This window comes from Lithobates pipiens, unplaced genomic scaffold (assembly GCF_037356315.1).
Source record: "Lithobates pipiens isolate NorthernLeopardFrog02 unplaced genomic scaffold, aLitPip1_a1.2 Scaffold_13, whole genome shotgun sequence".
In the NCBI taxonomy this organism is placed as follows: Eukaryota; Metazoa; Chordata; class Amphibia; order Anura; family Ranidae; genus Lithobates; species Lithobates pipiens.
In genome coordinates, this window is record NW_027507718.1 from 272,132,677 (window position 1) to 272,154,543 (window position 21,867).

The 21,867-nt window shown below is 39.7% G+C and overlaps 1 protein-coding gene across 4 annotated transcripts in view; it reads right to left on the reverse strand.

Annotated features, from left to right (window-relative positions):
* Window positions 1–21,867, reverse strand: part of PPP3CA (protein phosphatase 3 catalytic subunit alpha) — a 364,984-nt gene that overhangs the window by 90,348 nt on the left and 252,769 nt on the right. For all 4 annotated transcript variants that reach the window (XM_077476624.1, XM_077476627.1, XM_077476625.1 and 1 more), the window contains exon 6: window positions 16,739–16,878. In XM_077476624.1, coding sequence (XP_077332750.1) covers window positions 16,739–16,878 — 140 coding nt within the window. The remainder of the gene's footprint in view (window positions 1–16,738; window positions 16,879–21,867) is intronic.

The following is a 21,867-nucleotide window of genomic DNA, read 5'->3' on the forward strand; positions in this document are numbered from 1 at the left end:
GGCCTCACAAAATTTTTATTGGAGCTTTAACGCACAAGTGTGCGAGAAGATAAAATGTTACAGAGCTATTAATAAACGCATTTAGGAAGATGAAAAAAGGAGGGGGGGGGGGGGTAAATGCTCGATATAATAAACATATGAAAAATTGAATTAGCGAATGAAAGTAAACTAGCATCCATGTTAAAAAAGTAATAAATTCCATTTATTTTATCTTTGGTTGTAATGACAGAGTCACTATTTTCTGCCCCAGGTAGAACAAGAGATGTAGTTAAAGTTATATGCATATATATGAGGTGGACAAGGTTTTTTAACAGTATGAATGTTACTGTGCGATTGGTACTGATTTTTAATCTTGGTTTTTCCTCTTTGTGACACTAATTAGAATATATATATTTCTTATGGATACAGTGAGTTGTATTAATAATTCTTTTTGATAAAGGATGGTTGCGCAAAATCACGCTTTTTATCAATGTTGGAGCAGAACAAGAGGTGACTGATCAGCAATCATGTGATCACTCAGTTCTTGCTCTTCAAGTCAGCAAGGGACAGTTGCACTGTACTCGTATGTATGTATGTTTATTTTTTTTGAATACCCCAAGTTTCTCCCTTAATATATAAAAATATTTTTCAGGGATTTCCTTGGGGCTTTTCGTACTCTCTCTTTCGCGACCTGTGGTTCATTTTGAATTGATTCTATCTTGATTTCCTTTTTACATATTTTGTTACATTCTTTGTAACATACAGATTTTGAAATCACTCCTTAATTTCCATTTTATTTATTTTTAAATGCACTTTTCTTTTTCTTCCCTACTTTCCTAAAATTTTTACTTTTAGCCGTTTAAACATGCTGACAAGAGGAAAATATTTAGCAGTGTGCGTTTGCATAGTTGGATTTGAAACATTCCAATTTTTGTTCTGTGCCATTTGATGAGATCCCCTCCCAACCTAGGTCTTGGGGAACAGTCCTTAGCATTGAAAAAACAAATTTGTTTTGCAATAGGTTTTCAAATTTCCACCCTTTCAAAGTTCCAGCAGTGCCTTTACAGCAGTCAATTTCAGGGTAGTTAAAATTTCAAATATTTATCATTGTCCTAGAGCAGTGATTCTCAACCAGGGTTCCTCCAGAGGTTGCTAGGGGTTCCTTAACCACTTTCAGACCGGACCAATTTGCTGGTCAAAGACCAGACCACTTTTTGCAATTCGACACTGCGTCGCTTTAACTGACAATTGCGCGGTCGTGCGACGTGGCTCCCAAACAAAATTTTTTTCCCACAAATAGAGCTTTCTTTTGGTGGTATTTGATCCCCCTGCGGTTTTTATTTTTTGCGCTATAAACTAAAATAGAGCGACAATTTTGAAAAAAACGCATTATTTTTTACTTTTTGTTATAATAAATATCCCCCATAAATATATAAAAAAACATTTTTTTCCCTCAGTTTAGGCCGATACGTATTCTTCTACATATTTTTGGTAAAAAAATCGCAATAAGCGATTATTGATTGGTTTGCGCAAAAGTTATAGCGTTTACAAAATAGGGATAGTTTTATAGCATTTTTATTAATAATTTTTTATTTTTTTTTTTTTACTAGTAATGGCGGCGATCAGCGATTTTTATTGTGACTGCGACATTGTGGGGGACCCATCGGACATTTTTGACACATTTTTGGGACCATTGCCATTTATACAGTAATCACTGCTATACAAATGCAGTGATTCCTGTGTAAATGACACTGGCAGTGAAGGGGTTAACCAGGGGGTGGCAGTGTAGGGGTTAAGTGGGGTTAAGGGGCACGCTCCCGATGGCAGGGCGGCAAATTTAAAGGGACGTACATGTACGCCCATTTGCCTGCCCGTGCCATTCTGTCGACGTACATCGTCGTGCGCTGGTCGGCAAGTGGTTAAGCATTGGCAATTTCTGCCTCTCAGATAAGTTCCCACTCACACCATTGATCTTTTTAGCTATCTGTAAGAAGGTAATACTTCCTAATGACCACAAGTGTAAGGACCATTCTGCCCACTGATCATCACACTAATGTATCATGAGTTGTAGATTTCTAATTTTTAGCAGGGGTTCCCTAAGACCGGAGAACTATTTCAAGGGTTCCTCCATGTTGAAAAGGTTGAGAAAGGCTGTCCTAGAGCATAGACAGAAATATTAACAGTCCAATCATGTAAAGAATGAAGCTAAGATTCAGCAATACCAACTAAATCCCAGTGCTCTTCATGCACCAAAGCTTCTAACTCTCCAATTTTGCTTGGCAGACTACTGGTATTGCGCACAAACACTGGAATCCATTTTGCACTTGTCCATGTGTTAACCATATCTTTTTTGTGGTCCAACAGAACTGTAAAAGCCAATGTTTGTAATATTGAAAAACTCATCATCTGCTATATCCCTACCTCCATTCCACCCTAATTTAGCATCGGACTTCTCTTCTCCTATTATATATTCTAATTTTCCTTCCCCCTTAATCCTAGTTTAAATCATCTTACAATCATTCTCCAACCTTTACATAAACCTCATAGAAGTTGTACCCCAATGAAAATGAAAAGTCAGAGTGCATTAAAAACCTATAACCTTCCCTCTTAAACCAGGTATTTAGCTATGTGAATGGTTCTCTAAGCAACCACTGTCCTTTCCGTGTTGCGCATGGCACATGGGAAATTCCTGGTAATATAACCTTGGAGGCTCCTCCCTTCAACTTGCAGCCTAGTTCTTTGAAATTATTCTTAAAATGGATGTACAGTTAGGTCCATATATATTTGGACACAGGCACAATTTGAGGTTTTTTTTTCAGGTATTTACCAAAACATATTCAAGCTATAGTTATCTTATAGATATGGGCTGAAAGTGCACACTCAGGTTTAATTTAAGAGCATGTACATCCAAATCAGAGGAAGGATTTAGGAATTACAACTCTTAAGTACAGCTATCCCTCCTTTTTTTCCAAGGACCAAAAGTAATTGGGCAATCAAATCAAAAGCGGTTTCATGGCCAGGTGTGGGCTACTCCTTCATTATTTCTTCATAAAGTAAGCAGGTAAAAGGCCTGGAGTTGATTCTAAATGTTGTATTGCATTTAGAATCTATTGCTGTGAACCTACATCATGCATTCAAAGGAGATGTCCATGCAAGTGAAACAGGCCACTGAAAGGCTTCAAAAACAAAACAAATCCATGAGAAATAGCAGCAACATTAGGAGTGGCCAAATTTACAGTTTAGTACATTCTGAGGAAAGAAGAATAAAAAGGCCTGGATGTTCACAGAAGACAACAGTGGTGGGTGATTACAGGATCCTCTCTATGGTAAAGAAAGACCCATTAACAACATCCAGACAAGTGAAGGACACTCTCCAGGAGGTGGGTGCATCATTATCAAAGTCTACAATCAAGAGAAGACTTCACCAGAGCAAATAGAGGGTTCACCCCAAGGTGCAAGATATTCATAAGCCTAAACTTTGCCAAAAAACATTTAAAAAAAGCCAGACCAGTTCTAGAAAAGCATTCTTAAGACAGATGAAACTAAGATTAATCTGTACCAGAATGATGGGAAGAAAAAAAAAAGTGTGGAAAAGGGCTTGAAACAGCTCATGATCCAAAGTCATCTGTAAAACATGGTGGATGCAGCGTGATGGCATGGGAATGTATGGCTTTCAGTGGAACTGGGTCATTGGTGTTTATTGATGATGTGACCGAAGCAGCTGGATGAATTCTGCAGTGTTTAGAGATATACTCTCAGCCCAGATTCAGCTTCAGAGTACAGATGAGCAATGATCCAAAACACACTGCAAAAGCAACCCAGGAGCTTTTGAAGGAAAAGAAGTGGACTATTCTGCAATGGCCTAGTCAATCACCTGATCTCAACCCAACTGAGCACGCATTTCACTTGCTGAAGGCAAAACTAAAGGCAGAAAGACCCGCAAAGAACTGAAGACAGCTGCAGTTTAGAGCCTGGCAAAGCATCAGAAAGGAGGAAACCCAGTCTTTGGTAATGTCCATGGGTTCCAGACCTCAGGCAGTTATTGGCAGCAAATGATTCTCAACAAAATAATAATGAACAGTTTATTTTGATTTTATTTGTCCAATTACATTTGAGCCCCTGAAAAATGGGGGGGGGGGGGGGCTGTGTATAAAAAATGTTGATTTTTCTAAATTTGTACTTGATATTTATGTTCAACCCCTTGAATTAAAGCTGAAAGTCTGCACTTCAAATTAATTTGGATTGTTTTGTTTTAATTTTATTCTGGTGGCTGTGTACAAATATATATGGACTGATCTGTAAACCATCTCCTATAGTCAGTGAAGTGAACAGCCTCAGATGATACACAGATTAAACAAATCTCCCTACATAAGTTTTACATGTATATCTGCTGTCTTCAGCTTGCTATATTCTTTATATTCACACCATCCACATAGGCAGAAGAACGAAGATACTTCCAGAGCTGTTCTGTGACAAGACAAGCTCTCTGCTAATCTAGTTATAGCACTCACCCAACATAAATTTCAGGCTGGTTTTATCTCCCATCTTAGAGAACTTGTCAGAAGTTATGATCTGAGAGGAACGAAACAGCAGAAAGACATGGGACTCAGGGCTTTGGAGAGAGATAAGTAAACACTACAGATATATGGGCAAAGGTCAAATTTTGTGAATCGGGTTTACATCCACTTTAAGGATCCTCCATTTTCCATGTATTCTGTCATTAGTCCAAACACGAAGCAAGACAGCTGGGTCATGCCCAGCCCCTCCCAGTAATTTGTCTACTCAGTCCACCACATGCCAAACCCTGGCACCAGGGAGATAGCAAATTATTAAGGGGACCTGGACACAGAATCCAATATTTTACACTGCTTTATCATCTTCTGTCTAGTCTTCTTGTAGGAAAAGCCATGTTTGTGCCCTTTATCTCTAGTATATTTCAGCGTAATTACTAATCAAAATTATGCTGCTGCTTTCCAATAATTTTGTAGGGAAACACCTGCCTGTGCTCTTTGTTTCTTGCAAATTTCAGCCCTGTCTTGCATTTTAAAACTGTCCTGCTGCTGAGCAAAATTTACACTTTACAATTTACGCTTTATCATCTATAGCATCTGAATTCTTGTAGGAAAATACAAGCCTGTGCTCTGTGTTAACAGGACATTTCAGCCTACCCTTGCACAATAAAACTGTCCTATCATCTGTGAAAAAAAAACTTGCTTGTGCCTCATATCTTTGTGTTGGCATATTTCCCCAATTAAAACTGTCCTGCTCCTTTTTTTTTTACAACGCTGTATCATCTGTGGTCTCCTACATCTTAATGAGATTTTGATAGAAATTGTCCAGATGCAGGGCAGTTTTGCACCAGTGAAAACAGGAACAGCCTCAGCAAACCGGTAGCTATTTTCCGGGGAATGGAGCCCTTTTACTACTTGAAAGAAAAACATATCACCAAAAAAAAAAGTCTCTTTAAAAAAGTGAAATGAATTAGATTGGGGAACTGCTGTTAAATGTAAGTTAATCTAATTATAAAAGAAACGTGGCCAAGCAGCCACTGCCAGAATATGCGGTTGGTGAGGCTGTCTGTGAATATTGTACTGTTTTGTAACAGCATACAGAATTAAGGCATCCAATTTAAAGGATGTGTGTTCATTCCTTTTGCCCATTTTGTTTTTTTTGGCAATGGTACTTATAAATGATGGCAATGCCCAGCTTCCCATACTGTTTTGATATTTGCTTGCTTATTAGCCCCAAAAATGGCAAGAATTTACAGGTTTAAACCCACAGACTTCAATGGGATCTGCTATATAAGCAGTGGCTGTAAAGAGCATTCAGTGAAAAGCATATAGCGACCACTCCCTCTGCTATGGACCAGCCATGGCACTAAGGTTGAATCAGTAGCAGTGTTGTGGACCCCACTGCATCTCTTACATCCCCACCTCCTACCTCTACTTAGGTGAGAGAGTGATCTGAGAAGAGATTTAGGTGCAAGAGAATAGCAGTTTGTTTCACTTTCCTTACATAAATTAATGTAAGCAGGGATCGCCTAAATGTGAAGCATCAGTGTGTGAAACAGACAGGCATGTGACATAAGGAACCGTGCACATAGGCTGGTCTACTCTTTTGACCCAAACAGAGATTTTTTCTGCATGCCAATAAAAACCCCTTGAGGAACAGCCATGCATTGCTGGTGACAGTTACCATACTGGAAAAAAAAATAATGAAATGTCGATATGAAGAAAGTAAATTTAATAAACAGGTCAATTTTACTGGATGGTTTTTAAAAATAGAACATGTGAAGTATCTAACCCTGAAGTGTCTCTTGAGCTGCAGAGAAATACTGACAGAAAGATAAAGATAACAGCTGCTCCTCTGCTCGCACATATCCTGTTCTACACAGGAGCAGTGACCTATCCAGCCACGGTTTTGTCAACTATAGCACTGAGCACGCTTAACGCCTGTAAATCAGGCAATGCATATGTTTGACTAGAAGCCAATGGGGTGTCAATCGGCAATACTGAGTAAAGCAAAAAAAAAAGCAGTGCAGTCAGAAATCCTATACTACATATAGGATCTACATATAAAAGCTTTCAGAGCTTTTGTATAGCAATGTGTTAGAAATAAACATTCTTTTATCGTCCATGGGAACCTTTTTGGGTTCAGCAATACAAGACACATTGAGAAAAGGCTAAAATGTGTCCAGGGTATTAAAATGATTTTTTATCTTAGCACAATCCGATTTAATAGGGCTCATCTTTTTTTTTTTTTTTTTTTTTTCATTTGTCTGCATTTTTATGCAACTATCTCATGAAGTTGAAAATATTTCAAAATAGAGATCCTATTATAATTTCTGAAAACGAGGTATAAGTGTAAGGATTTTTAGGATCCAATCTTTCATCTTCTGCCCGTGTGTTCACCCTACTTGCTGTGCTGTCCTTTCCGTGCACTTTCTCCCTGGCTTCCTTCTATCTGCTCTCTTCTGTTCCTTAGGCTGTGCCTTGCAACCCCCTGCTCCTTTCCGTCTGCTTACACTTCTGTGTTGTTTATACCCTGCCTGTGGATATTTAAGTGTGTCTTCCCATTAGCCTAGCATTGGAACACTGTCAGACACTGTAGTCTGCCTTAAGTTGGCAATCCCAGCCCTTTGCCTTGGATAACCTTGCCTTCATTTTGATTATCTTTGCACATCTGACTTCTGCCTTCTGTTGTTTTAGCTTGTGTTTAGCCTACTCTTTTACCCACTGTGTTTTTGACCATTCATTTGTTATTAACCCATTCTTCCTGTTCACACCTGTGCTATGAAGTCTACGGATTTCCTTGTTTGTCAGTTGTCATCAGCAGGCCAGTCCCAAGTAGTTGTCACTTGCTATAAAACCCATTCCCCACCATCAGGGGCTCTTGTGATAACAAAGACCTCCTAGATTTTAAAACTTGGTGAGAACCTCTCATTATCAGCTTGAAAACACGATTTTACACTTTCTCATATCTTTGTGTACTTGATGTCCTTTTATTCAGTAGGTTCTTTCATAGATATGCCAACTTTCAACTCTGTTCTGGCTAACATCTTCTTTATTTTGCTACCTGTGAATGTCTTCACTTGGATCCAACACTAGGAAAATATACTCCAAACTCGCATAACAGACTACTAACCAAAACATTTATTCTGAGAAAAAAATTAATCCAACCCTGACAATTATATTTAGGTAGTAAGCGTGTACACAAAAGAAAAGCAATCCCCCTAAGGAGCGGGACTTTCAAAGTGACTGAGAGCACCAGAATCAAAAAATTATATAAAGTTTATTAAATAATACAAAAAAATAAATACATATAAAGCATATAAAATATCCAAAAACTATATAATATAACACATGGAAATATAGCTCAAAAGTCCAACCCAACGATCGTTTCAGGCTTCCTGCCCTTCTTCAGGGTATTTATAAAAACATATATAGAGCCCACTATCTAATAAAAGAACATATACCAGGTAGTAAGCATAGATAAAATCAAGTCAGGGAAAAAGAGACTAAGCAAATGTTGGAAAGCAGTGAGACCCTTAGAATGTTTTACAAGTTATAAGGCAAAGCCGCTGTTTCAAACGCAGGTGTTGCATGAATACTGTATTTGCTCCTACTGTGGACTTCTGCATTATTTCTACTGATTAATATACATGTGATCAGACTATATTTCAGAGGTTTGGACCCAAGTCCATATTCAGACAGAAAATAAACATTTCCATAAAAGTTAGAAGATTTGATATTTGTATTTCTAGGCGTGGGGGCATTGTGTATTTGTGTGAATTGTTACAGTAAAAAAAAAGTTGTGCGATATTTGGGCATGTAGTCCCGTACAATCAGCCAGCCAGATATTACATGTGATTATAGCTAGCACCCCCCACCCCGAGGAGAACATAATGGCTCCACGGGACAGACTCCCTGTCAACACTTTCTGTGTTCGAGAGGAATCGAGCAACCTGTAGTTGCAGAAAAGATATTCGCTACATCTATGGCCAGCCTTAGGCAACATAATAAATTATTTATATACTGTATACAGTGGGTATATAAAAGAATCACCTCCCTTTAAAACAATCAAATTGTGTTGCTTTGCAGCCTGAAATGAAGAACGATGCAGTTTTTGTTATATTCAGCTGTATTTACTCAGGGCAACTTAGAACATCGGAATGAAAGATATAACACCAACATAAAAAGAAACAAGGCAACGTCCATAAAGACATGGGGTGGAGGAAATTGACTGGCCTGCACAAAGTCCTGACCTCAACTTGATAGAACACCTTTGGGATGAATTAGAATGGAGACTGTGAGCCAGGCCTTCCTGTCAACATCAGTGCCTGATCTCAATGACGCGCTTCTGGAAGAATGGTCAAACATTCCCATGGACACGCTCTTAAATCTTGTGGTAGGGACTAGGGGTGCAAATGATCGTCACTGATCCCTGATCCGAACGGGTCACCCTGTTCGGATCGGCACACACAGTGATTTGCGGAGCGCTCTGTGGCCTTGGCCTTAGAAAAAGCCGCGGCTTTGGCCTAGCTCTGGAGTGGCAGCCATCTTGGTGCACCCGTCGGCCATTTACAATGTGATCACTCTGTCACTGGTAAACAAACCGGCGTCATGTTATGACGCCGGTTCCTCTCTCCCCTCTGTGTACTGATCTGTACAGTGGAGGGGAGAGATCGGACGGCAGCAGCACTGTGGGCTGGATCTGTAGTGACCACAGCGCTGCTCTGTCACAATTGCAGTCACAGCCATCCCTCCATACTCTGCCATTACCCTGCCATACTCTGCCAATACTCTGCATTACCCAGCCAATACTCTGCCATACCCAGCCAATACTCGATAATACCCAGCCGTACCTACCCTTACTCAGCCAATATTACAGTGGGGGAGATGATGTGAATATTACAGTGGGGGAGATGATGTGGATATTACAGTGGGGGAGATGATGTTTATATTACAGTGGGGGAGATGATGTGGATATTACAGTGGGGGAGATTGGGGGAGATGGTCAAGTCAATTATTTGCTGATCCCAAAAAGGATTCCGATCCGTGACGATCCAATCCGTGAGTCTTTTGATCCGTTGCACCCCTAATAGGGACTAAGACTGGGATGCCATTAAAGTTCATGCTCATGTAAAGGCAGGTGTCACAATACTTTTGGTAATATAGTATATGTTACCTAGATCCCATACAGTATATATTTTCTTTATGTTAAATTAATGTGCAAGTATAACACCTAGGGCCGGTTCACACCTGAATCACACAGGAACACATGCCACATTCTGATGCAGTGCAAGTTTGCAGCTCATTCCTTCAAATGGGCTGCAAATTGCTCTGGAACTCAGGAAAATTAGTGCATGCACTACTTTAAAAAATGTGCCACACCAAATTGCAAGGTACTGGTATGGCATGGTATCATGTAATTTGTGTCCACAAATGCAGTGCATTTGGGGTGCCAATAACAATACATTGGCACCCAGAGCAGATCACAAGGGCAGTCTGTTTAAGCACATGAAACACGCCTTTCCTGCACCGACATTCTAGCGTGAACTGGCCCTTACAGGCATTTACCTACCTGCTCTCTTCAGAAGGACAAAGTTTGTTCAGGCACCAAGGTGGGCATCTACTTCCTAGACTGATATAGGTCTTCACGTCCATCCTGATGCCTGATATAGATCAGCTCCTGCTGCAGCCTCAAAATTTGTGACTAGCTACAAAATTACAATGTTATGGTCTAATAACTGGAGCAGAGCGAATGCTTCCGCCTGCCTGCAGCAGATTGATGAAATTATCTCAGCCTGAAGACCTCTAGAAAAAGCGTCTAAAAAACCCCAAACAAAATACACGTAGGGGAGCCTCTATCTAGCTGGACGTCAAGTAATGTTTACAGATCTTGTCCCAGTCTAGACAATAAAAAGGCATGCAGCAGACTAAAGAGCTTTTCTTTTCGTCACTCCGCTCTCTCCTCCTATTAGCCTGTTCCTTGTGAGTAAAAAAAAAAAAGCACTGCAACACAACTGTCTGGCTTCTTGTGCTTCATCTCCCTTTCCCAGTCTGAGCTCTGATTTACAGGGTATGCACGAGACTGATACCATGTCGGGTATGCTTTAAATTTAAAAATATATTTAAAACTTAAAAGGTTTAATAATTTATCTGAATTTAATTGTATTTTTTATCTGACAGAAGCTCAGCTCAAATCTTGAGCACTGTTTTTTTTTTGCAACCTATGACTAACTATCTAACCAACGCATGAGCAGTTCACAGAGCTGTGACCGATTCTTATTTTTTTCAGTACAAATATACCGAAAGAGTGTACAGCTCACATGCAGATATCCATTATAAATGTTCCTCTTCAGCCCATTGTTAACAGTATAAGTTATTTGAAATTAAATGTAGGCCTGAGTTTTAAAAGCTCTTAAAATAAAATTAAACTGACGTTCTTATGTACTGAAAGTTCTGTAAATGTGACATTGTAAGACATATCTGTCTTCTTACAATCTGTATAACAAAACAGTCTGTTCCAGTGACAAAATGCCCTGAAACCACCAAGATAGATAAATTATTAAAGCAGTTACCATGGTTTATTGGCTGTAAAAATACTGAATTGGAGAAAAGTACAGCACAGGAACTTCAGTTAAGCTTCTTTGTCTCACAGATCAATTTTCTGCTTAGTTTATAACCACATTTAAGACAAAGGTACAGGGATCTAGTGGTTATTATTCACTGCTCTGACAGCCCTCTATGTCAATATTTGAAATCAAAGGTGTGTACTACTGGTCCTTCACATTCTGTCTATACCTTACAACAACCTCCGAACACCTAAAGGCACAAGCAGGCATAGCTTACAGAAGAAATATATGGGAGGACATGGCTAAAACAGACATCTGCAACCAAGAAAGGAGAGAAGGACAGATGAAAAATAGGGTTGTCACTGTGTACACAAAGGTGTGCTGTGTATCCAAACAAAATAATAGACAAACAATAGATTGTCAGAGGATCACAGGTAAGGCACAGTTAGTGACAGCTTACAATAAGACAATACAGGAAAAAAAAAAACAGTGTGTTAGAGACTGAAGGAGCTCATGTAAGAAATATTTTTTATTTGTAAATACATAACACAACTAGGTTGTTTTTGGGAACAAAAATTGAGACTTTGCTGCAACTGTACAAAATTGCAATTAAGTACACACCCTTAAAACAAACTTCTCCAATTTGCTTCATTTTGGTTGGTTAAATATAGTGTAAAGGAAATTTGTAAGTTCTGTATATAGTTGTATTCTATTTTGTATGTATTGCACACAGCAGTAATAATGTTTTCATTACACGTTTGCATTCTTTCGGGTCCTGATTAGAATTAGTCTGCCTATGTTACGCCCCTTGTTACCATAAACGTACAATTGTAATATTAATGTGATACTTGCGTAATCATGTGTATAAAAAAACCTTCAATTGCATCATAATAAAGCAGAACAGTTATTTGGAAAGATGCTGAGCGTATCTTTTGTGTCTGTTCCCTACTGCAGTAGTTATTAATTTGGAACCACCAACAAGGATAGGAGTTGCTTATCTATAAAATGTCCAGGTCAGATGGCGAGCTTTGCCTAGGAGAGGATTTACAGGTGACCCTGAGAATCCAAAACGAGGAGCTTGAAACAATCTGGGAATTTCTGATAAATCAGCTGGCTGAGGTAAGCCTTTTGCTTACATTTGATCATTTTATCAGACATCCTTGCTCAGTAAGGCATTTTTGGGACAAAGGGTACCTATTTTACTCCCCTCAATCGAACTGTATTGATTGGTGGTTATATGTTATGTTGTCATAGGGAAGAATAGTGCTGTTAACAAGTTATATGTAGTACACATCCGCTAGCTCAAATCAAAGCAAGAGGGTATAGGCACACGTAGAGAAGACTGGCCAGTTATTATGGGCATTAAATTAAGGGAATGAAGGGTAAGAGACCCTCAAAAATGCCCAGCGCAAGAGGAGCGCTATAAAATATGTGAAACAAAGGTGGGGTTTCGCCTATACTGAGCCCCTAGATTAATGGTTAAATTGTACATGGTTCCACAATGGGTAACTGGGTTACAAAAGTCCACAGGGACTAAGAATCAAACAGAGAAACAACAATAACATGTTTTGTTATATCCATTGAATACATGCAAACCAAATATATCAATGTGGGCCTTTAAAACCTAACTATGTTCAATATCCCATTACATAGTATGTTTGGGCCAAGCTAGCCGAAACAAACTATTTACTGCACTAACAGGTGCGTTTACGGGGCATGCTGTGCTAAGGCTGGTGTTCAGAATAGCGAACCCATCAGATTAGGTAACGAAAGTGACATTCCGTCAGCTGTGCATGCACTCCACCACTACCAGGTTTGCTAATCCCATAGAACACCTGCAGTCAGAAGAAGGGGGACGGACATCTTACTACACCCAGCTACGGCTTGAATTTCAGCGTAATTAAATTAATATAATATGTTGGCATCTGTGATGCTGTTTTGATGTTACATTTTGAAAGAAGCTGGATGCCAGCAGTAGTAAGGTGGCGGAGGCCATGTCCGTACACCCCGCACTGCTCAGCGCTAAACCTTTATGCTTTCAGAATTAAACATTCAAATAGCATCACAGATGTCAATATACACTATTTATATAGGCTCACTTTATTGCTAAAATTACTGTGAAATTCAAGACGTAGTTGGGTGTAGTAAGATGTCAGCTGCCTTCTTTTGACTGCAGGTGTTCTGTTAGATTAGCAAACCTGGTAGCGGTGGTATGACAGGACGTCACTTCCGTTACATTATCTGAGGGGTTTGCTAACCTTCAGCCGATGGAACGTCAATTCCATTACATTATTTGACGGGTTAGGTAATCTGATAGGACACCGACCATACACAGTTTAATTAAATCTTAGCCAGTTCAGCAGTTCCTTCTGAACTGGCCGGGATTCGATCTGTTAATGGGCAAGCAGAATGTATCAAGTTGATAATTTGATCAACTTGGGTGCAACCAGCTGCTATATCGGCTAGCGATAATCCCTGCCTTCTCCTGGCAGGGACAGCTTCCCCCGCCCCCACTGGGAGCAGACAATGGCTCAGCAGGAGCGATTTCCCTGTCAGCAATGTGTTGATGGGGGAATCATGTGAATTCCTTTCCTGCAACCTGTGGTAGTAGGAAATAAATTTGCACTGTGTATGGCCTACCTAACTGTACGTATGTAGCCTCAGCTACAGGGACTTCCCGTTTCACTCCCAAAACAAAATAAGAACTGGATGAATGAATACATAACTCCTCTGATTGGTGGTTGAGTGGAAATTGTGATATCACCCACCAGCCTCAGCCAATCACAAGGAGCTTTGTATTTATCAGAGAATACAAAGCTTCCTGAGAATGGCTAAGCAGTGCTCAGCCCAACTCTATTTGTTCCCAGTGTGAGACAGGAAGTTCTCATCCTACTACTACAACTGGAACAGAGCGCTATATACTGTCTGTTGCTGAGGCTACATAAAATTAAATAAAGCATGCCCAAAAACGCACCTGTGAGCACAGTAAATAGTTTGTTTGGGCCAACATGGCCTAAGCAAACTATTTAAAGGGATATTTAATGTGGAGTTAGACTTTAACTTCCTGCAGTAAGCAGACAATGCTGCACTGCAATATAAAACATTATCAGATCAGCACAAGTTCCCTCCCATTGTTATGGAGATAATCTGTAATTCCAAACACTTCATATCATAGGATTACAAAAGCTGGTCCCTGTACAGAAACAGTACAATGTGAGCGATGTCACTCATTGGACAGAAAGTATGTTATTGGCAGGATTATTATGTGAAAATAAAGCACAAAAAAAGGCTAAAAAAGAAAAGGAATGCAGCCACTGCATCAAAGGATTAGCAAGCTGCAATGTATTACATTTTTGTTCTTCTTTACATATGCATTTATTATTTCCAAGAGGACCACCTGGTGTTGTGACACGAGCATTACATTTTTATAGTTTTAGCAGAAGATCCTACTTCCTAATTTTCTGTATACAGTCTTTACCTCTTGTGCAAAAAGTAACATTATTGGGTCATAGATATCCTGTGCATTTGGATAGCTCCAGGGGCATTTCAGAAGTTAGCAGCTGAAATGTTTGTTAGGTGTGTACAAGAACTACACTATACATTTTTGGCATATTCTCAAAAGGTAGAAGAAAAAAAATATGGAAGATGAGTACAGTAATTCTGGCTAATACAGAAAAATTTGTATGCTACAGTCTCTGTTACCAGGAATTTTCCTAACTGGGAACTAGACAAATACTTTAACCACTTCCCGACCAGCGCACGACGATGTACGTCGACAGAATGGCAGGGGCAGGCATATTGGCGTACAGGTACGTCCAATATTCAATGCCGCCCTGCCATCTGGAGCGCGCCGCCGGGGGCACGCTCCCGCGCTGGTCGGGAGTCCGGTCGCGGGACCCGCGGACTCGATTGCCGCGGGCATCCCCGCGATCGTCTCACGGAGCGGCCGAATGGAGGAAATGCAGTGTAAACAGCATTTCTCCATTCTGCCTAGCAACTAGTGACGCTGATCTCTGCTCCATGTGATTGGAGCAGAGATCAGTGTTCACTAAATGAAAGCCCAACCCCCCCACAGTTAGTAACACACCCCTAGGAACACTTAACCCCTACACTGCCACCCACTGGTTAACCCCTTCACTGCCAGTGTCATTTACACAGGAATCACTGCATTTATATAGCAGTGATTACTGTATAAATGACAATGGTCCCAAAAATGTGTCAAAAATGTCCGATGGGTCCCCCACAATGTCGCAGTCACAATAAAAATCGCTGATCGCCGCCATTACTAGTAAAAAAAAAAAAAATATTAATAAAAATGCTATAAAACTATCCCTATTTTGTAAACGCTATAACTTTTGCGCAAACCAATCAATCGCTTATTGCGATTTTTTTTACCAAAAATATGTAGAAGAATACGTATCGGCCTAAACTGAGGGAAAAAAATGTTTTTTATATATTTTTGGGGGATATTTATTATAACAAAAAGTAAAAAATAATGCGTTTTTTTCAAAATTGTCGCTCTATTTTTGTTTATAGCGCAAAAAATAAAAACCGCAGGGGTGATCAAATACCACCAAAAGAAAGCTCTATTTGTGGGAAAAAAAGGACGTCAATTTTGTTTGGGAGCCACGTCGCACGACCGCGCAATTGTCAGTTAAAGCGACGCAGTGCCGAATCGCAAAAAGTGGTCTGGTCTTTGACCAGCAAAATGGTCCGGTCTGCAAGTGGTTAATATGTCACTAAACCCACATCTTAAAAAACAAATAAATGCCGTATTACATGCTGTTCATACTCGGGCACTATGATATTTGTTTTCTGTATTTTGCAAAAAGCCTGGTTAATCCTGGTTCACCATCTCCCCCTTTTGTCCAAGTCCCCAATTCAGCTTGGGATTTTGCAGAGCAACGCTGGCAACTCTGCACGTGCTCAGTTAGTTCAGTGAGTTTCTATGCCAAGCATTTCCTACGTATCACATCTGAGCAGCCCATGTGACTATAGAGTCACACATGTGGGTGTATACACAGTGGTAAATGACAGCCTACTCCTTCCTCCTCTTCCTTCTCCATGCCCACTAACCAGCTATACACAATGGGGGTGGGATATTACACCTCCCTCTTACTCTAAGACACAGGCTGGAGGGGTGTGACACAGCCTGTGACTGATAAAAAATCCGCTCACATCGTGTTTTTTTGCCAAAAAATAATAAAGATTTAATTTAAAAAATACTGTATATTTGTATGACAATTTAAAACAGTTTATTGATATTAAATATTTATTTTTACTCTGTATTCCAAAGGCTTTTTTTTTAAACATGTGACCAGCAGCAGAGGACTAGAAGCTCCTCCTGCTTAGGTTTCCCTGCAGACAGGCTGGGAAACATCTGGGTCACGTGACATCTGTATATCGATTAGAAAAAAAAGGTACTCAGTTTTTTTTAAATAAAAATAATTACAGTGGCATCATCCACAGAGAAATAGAAGGGGCAATGTAAATTAAACAGTGTGCATTTAGTATCACTTTAAAGGGAACATTTGGAGATTGTTTCTGTCACAAGTAAAATCAAGTGTGGCAGTGTCTTTAATGCCACTCCAAACCAGACATTTTTATTTTGGCAGATTTTTATGTATATTTTATAGATATAGGTTACAAAATGGTGCAGCAATCTGAAGCCAAGTTACGTACCTGTAAAAATAAGAGCACCCTCTAACTGTGTTGTGAGTGAAATGTTCTTGGCTTTTCTCATTACCAAAGTCTTCCAGAGGATCTGACCACAAAATATCACACATGGGTCCATATGCGGGGGGTTCTTTAAAGCGATCTAACTGAGAAAAGTGAAAGAACACAGCAATTAGTTTTCAGAATGTAATTAGAACAAATAGAATGAAATATGTCACATACATATATGTCCTACAGATAGGGAATAGTATAGAAAGAAATGATCACTTAATGGACTTAGTAATATTTTTCTTTTAATAACAGCAATAACCATGATTGGAATGCTCTTCCTTTGATTAAACGGTACCGATACTAGGCTTCAAAATAGAGTGGGATTGGGTCGCTGAGAGCGTGCTCCGATCTAGTCCAGCTGTGTTGCAACACTGATCCTCCTCCCGGCCAATTGGGTAGAGGGTCTGATACCCATCACCCGACTGGCTGAAAGGACAGGTGCTTCTACTGGATGCTTAGGAGGAGGAGAGGAGATGGTGGAAGCGAGGAGGAGAAGAGCCGATGCATGGATGCCCAGTCCCCGCCGCTGCTCCTCGGATGCCTGATCCCCGCCGCTGCTCCTCGGATGCCCGGTCCTCGCCGCTGCTCCTCGGGTGCCCGTTCCCTGCCAGAGTGAACGTTAGGCAATACCAATATCAAATCAGGGGGGATTAAGAGAAGGATCTTTTCCTATGATGCTCCTAAGTGTTCTCAGTCCCGGGAAAAAATTATCCAAAAAAAAAAAAAAAAAACACAGGAGGTATAAAGTGTATTATATTTTATTTAAAAAAAACGAAAAAAAAACATATGCACTCACATGAGAGTATTGATGTATGGGCATTGACACACACAACTAGACTAGCTGAAGAGAGCAGTCCCGCACCACCGCTCACTATCCCAGAGCCGGCGTGCGTTCCACAGATCCGCAATGGCGTCAGGAAAAAAGCCCAGAAGTGGCTTCGGCATCTCGAACCTTGGGCAGTGTGGGACTGCTCCCTTCAGTTAGTCTGGCTGTGTGTTGGAGCCCAAACATCAATACTCTCATGTGAGCGTATATAGTTTGTCTTTTTATGCCAAATAAAATATACTACACTATATACCCCCTCCTGCTATTTTTTTGGATCACTTTATCCTGGGAATGAGAATGTTTAGAAGCATCGTAGAAGAAGACCCTGCTCATAATCCCACCTTGATTTGGATTTGATTTCTGTATCATCTAACTGTCACTATGTTGGCTGCAGTGTTCTGGTGAGTATGCAGTGTACATGCAGGTGTTGGAGCACATATAAGGAAGATCCTGGCACTTTAGCACTTTTGAAAGCACGTTGTTTGCCAATAACTCACTGCAAGTTTGGACTTTATCACATATGTATGGTATACATTTGTATATGAATTGTTTTTTAGATTTAGTGGATTTTTTGAATTCTAAGGCTTGCATCTACTTTTATTATTCACATATTATCTCGTGTCATTTTGCATTCAAAGGGGTAGCAGCCTGGTCTCTCTTTTTTTTTTTTTTTTTTTGGTTATTGGCTTCTGTTTTTTGGGTTGGTTTGGTACACTTTTATATTTACCAGAATACATTATTCATTCTGGCCAATGAAAGGAGTTAAAGCTCAAATGCTTGACTTGGATAAATGTGGCTAAAGGAGACCTGCACTTCAAGAAATATGGGGGCTGCCCTAGATGATCTACTGTACTTCTAACAATTAGAACTGCCTGGCTCTCTATGGATTTAGTACTTTATGAGACAACGAAAAGGAATAAGTGCAAGGATCAGGAAAGTAAGAACCCTTAATCTGTCTGATACATTCTCAGGGACATTGACCCAAGCAGTTAAACCATTGGACAAAAAGGCGGTAATAGCAGCCTCAATTCTTCTTCAGTAAAAAGTTCCCGCAATGAACCTTTTAAAGTGGGTATTGGGCAGGATTTTCTACTTTTACTACTATGGTTACACTAGTTACACAATCGGCCCCAGCTTGGTATTAGTTTTTTTTTTTTTTTTTTTTTTTTTTTAGTTTTATTCTGGTGACATACATTGAAAACCACTAAGAACTGGAAATCCAGATACATTTAATAAATATATTTTAAATACCATTATGGGATAAATTAAAAGACAACACAGAAGAGCTGTTTTCTTTTAGGCTCCATTCTTCTGACTGAATTTTGCATTGAGCCATCCAATAATATATCGGGCATAAAGAGCCTTGTTTTATCAAAGAAGCAAACTGGAGTGTGTCAAAAAAAGAAAAAAAGAAAAAAAGCTTTAAAGCTCCCCTGTTGTCTCACAGCAGAAAGCAAAATAATAACACATACTTGACTTGAAAAAAATTACTGATCATAATAAAAAAAAAGAAAATAAGAGCGAATGCTGACAACCATCAAACTTAAGGCCTGTGACAACAGCTTTCGTTAACGACCGGAACTCCTCGTCTCCCTATGCAAGACAAGGGAAGACAGGTAAAAAGATGGGTCAACTGTACCACTGAATGAACTGGCAATGATCTCAGAAGCCTCTAAAATTGGTCTTAAAACGCAATACGAATATACTTGAAAGCCCACTTCTACCTATCAACACTTGGCTGCAGCCCCTCAACATAGATTCTTAGTGGTTTTGGTAAACATTGTTTACAGCCAACTAATGATTCTTTTTTGTACGAAGTATTGATTTTAAAACACATAGAACCTTGCAAGCAATAGGAAATCTACAATAAGGGTGCAGTTGGCAAGTCACCTTGATTTATACACTTATCAAAATCTTTAAGCCAGCCAGGAAGCAGAACAAAATATAAATAATTTAGCAATGAAACAGTGAAATTTTAACCTAGGGCTTAATAATATTTGAAAGGAATGAAGTGATATTTCATCTCTCTGACATTCAATTAAGAAGAAGAAAACTTTCATTAAAAAGATGCATTTGTAGATTCAGCTTCAAATACAGATCATAAAATATGCAATACTAAGCTGGATTTCTAAACTTATTTTAGGCTCCTAAATTATTCATGGTTTTGTAACTGAAACACTCTGGAATGAAATAATGTGTGTTGATAAATATGCAGATTACATTCACAATTGCCAGGGACAGTCTTATTACCAACTGCACATTCCATAAAAAAAGTTAATGACTCCAAGTAAATATGCAATTAAGCATGGAATCCCAGAGTAAGAATAAATAAACAATGTGGGGGTGCATTAATTTACATTTGATTAAGGTGAGCTTCCCAGTGGGGAAAAAAAAACAACAATCACGGACCTTTGTGTCTCAGGATAAGATAAACTGTCTGTGTAGTAGATCAGCTGTGTACAACCTTTCAGAGACTGGATCTGAACATGACTACCATTAATAATCTGTTATGATTGATGCCAAAGAAGCAACCGGTTCCTAAACCGAACCACTGGCACAATTTGCCTCTGGTACTTTACATGATGAATGATAGGAGCCATGCTACTATTTTCAAGATCATTTATTGCTATACAGTATACAGTCTCAATAACAGTCTCAAATTTGTCTAGAAATTGTAGAAGCAAGAGGTTCCATTTAAAGCTGAATCTGTTCTAAAATATCTGTCAAAGAATTTGTATTTTTTTGCTACCAATCCTGTAATAAAAGGAATCTTATCTAACAGAAAATCCAGGTTCTCATCCTACATGGCAGAAGCAGGGACTGGCCAAGAACACACCAAGCTTGATGAATGGAACAGATCCTGACTGGCTTCTATCAATGGTCTTTCCTTTGCAGGATCAGTAGAAGAAGGGATGTTAACCTGGATAAACTTTAAATAAAGATATGAACAGAAGACCACAAGTGGGCTACAGAGGCTTGGGGCTGAAATGCCCAGGCAACTCCCACTAATCTAATAGAATGGGCTTGTAAAAGCACAGGAGGAGATTTATAATTGATAATGTAAGCACTTGCAATCAGATTTCATATCCAATGTGCAATGTAGGACTTTAAGACGGGTGTCCCTTGTGGGGTCCCAAGAACAGGACAAACTGGGAACCCATCTGTCTGATTGGGATAGTAGAAGAAGTAGTCTCATAGTTTCATAGTTTCATAGTTAGTAAGGTTGAATAAAGACACCAGTCCATCCAGTTCAACCTGAGTGAGTGTCTACAATTGCCCCTATCCCTGTACATTGAACACTCAAATCGGTCCCTACCCTCAAGGAGCCCACAATCCAAGGGCCCCATTCATATACTAGGGCCAATTTTGGACAGAAGCCAATTAACCTAACTGCATGTCTTTGGATTGTGGGAGGAAACCGGAGTACCCGGAGGAAACCCATGCAGGCACAGGGAGAACATGCAAACTCCAGGCAGGTAGTGTCGTGGTTGGGATATGAACCAGCGACCCTTTTTACTGCTAGGTGAGAGTGCTAACCACTACACCACTGTGCCGCCCTATAGTCTGAAGAAGCTTGCTATAAAGCTAAACGTACGTCAGCAGAACACCATCATGCCCGCTGTTGTGGGAACAGTGGTGCACCAAAAAACGCCCCTTCAACTGCCTCCACCTATTTCTGGACTTAACTTTTTGAACTCCCCGCCAACAACTATGCTCCAATTGACTGTGTTCAAATGGTCTATGGAAGATAGATTGCCTGAGTGTGTGCAGACTTGAGGCTATAGCAATTTCTTTGAAGGACTTTTAAAATCATGCAATTCAATCTGGAATGCCTGTGTGGATAACCAGGACAGACTCTTCCCTATATTTTGCCAGCTTGACTGAGCGATGCCTAAATAAAAATATCTTTACATGACATGTTTGAAGATCACACTGGAGGAATGTATCAAGACGTCTGAAATGGTGAACTGCATCTTACCCCTATGCATTGGAAGGGGAAGCTATAAATTATACAGTGATATATAAGCTTGTGGCCTCTGCTTAGATACAACTGGCAACATTGTAATTAAATGCACATGCACTTTACTTTGAAGCGGAGCATAGAGATTGACTTTGTACTTTCAACCATTTATATGCTTTTCATGAAACCGCTTGAACTTTCTTCTTATATATACTACCTGAACAGGAAATTTTTGAAAGGAAATTCGTTCAAGCAATGAATATCGGTGAAATTGGTTGTGTGTAAGATCTCTCTGTC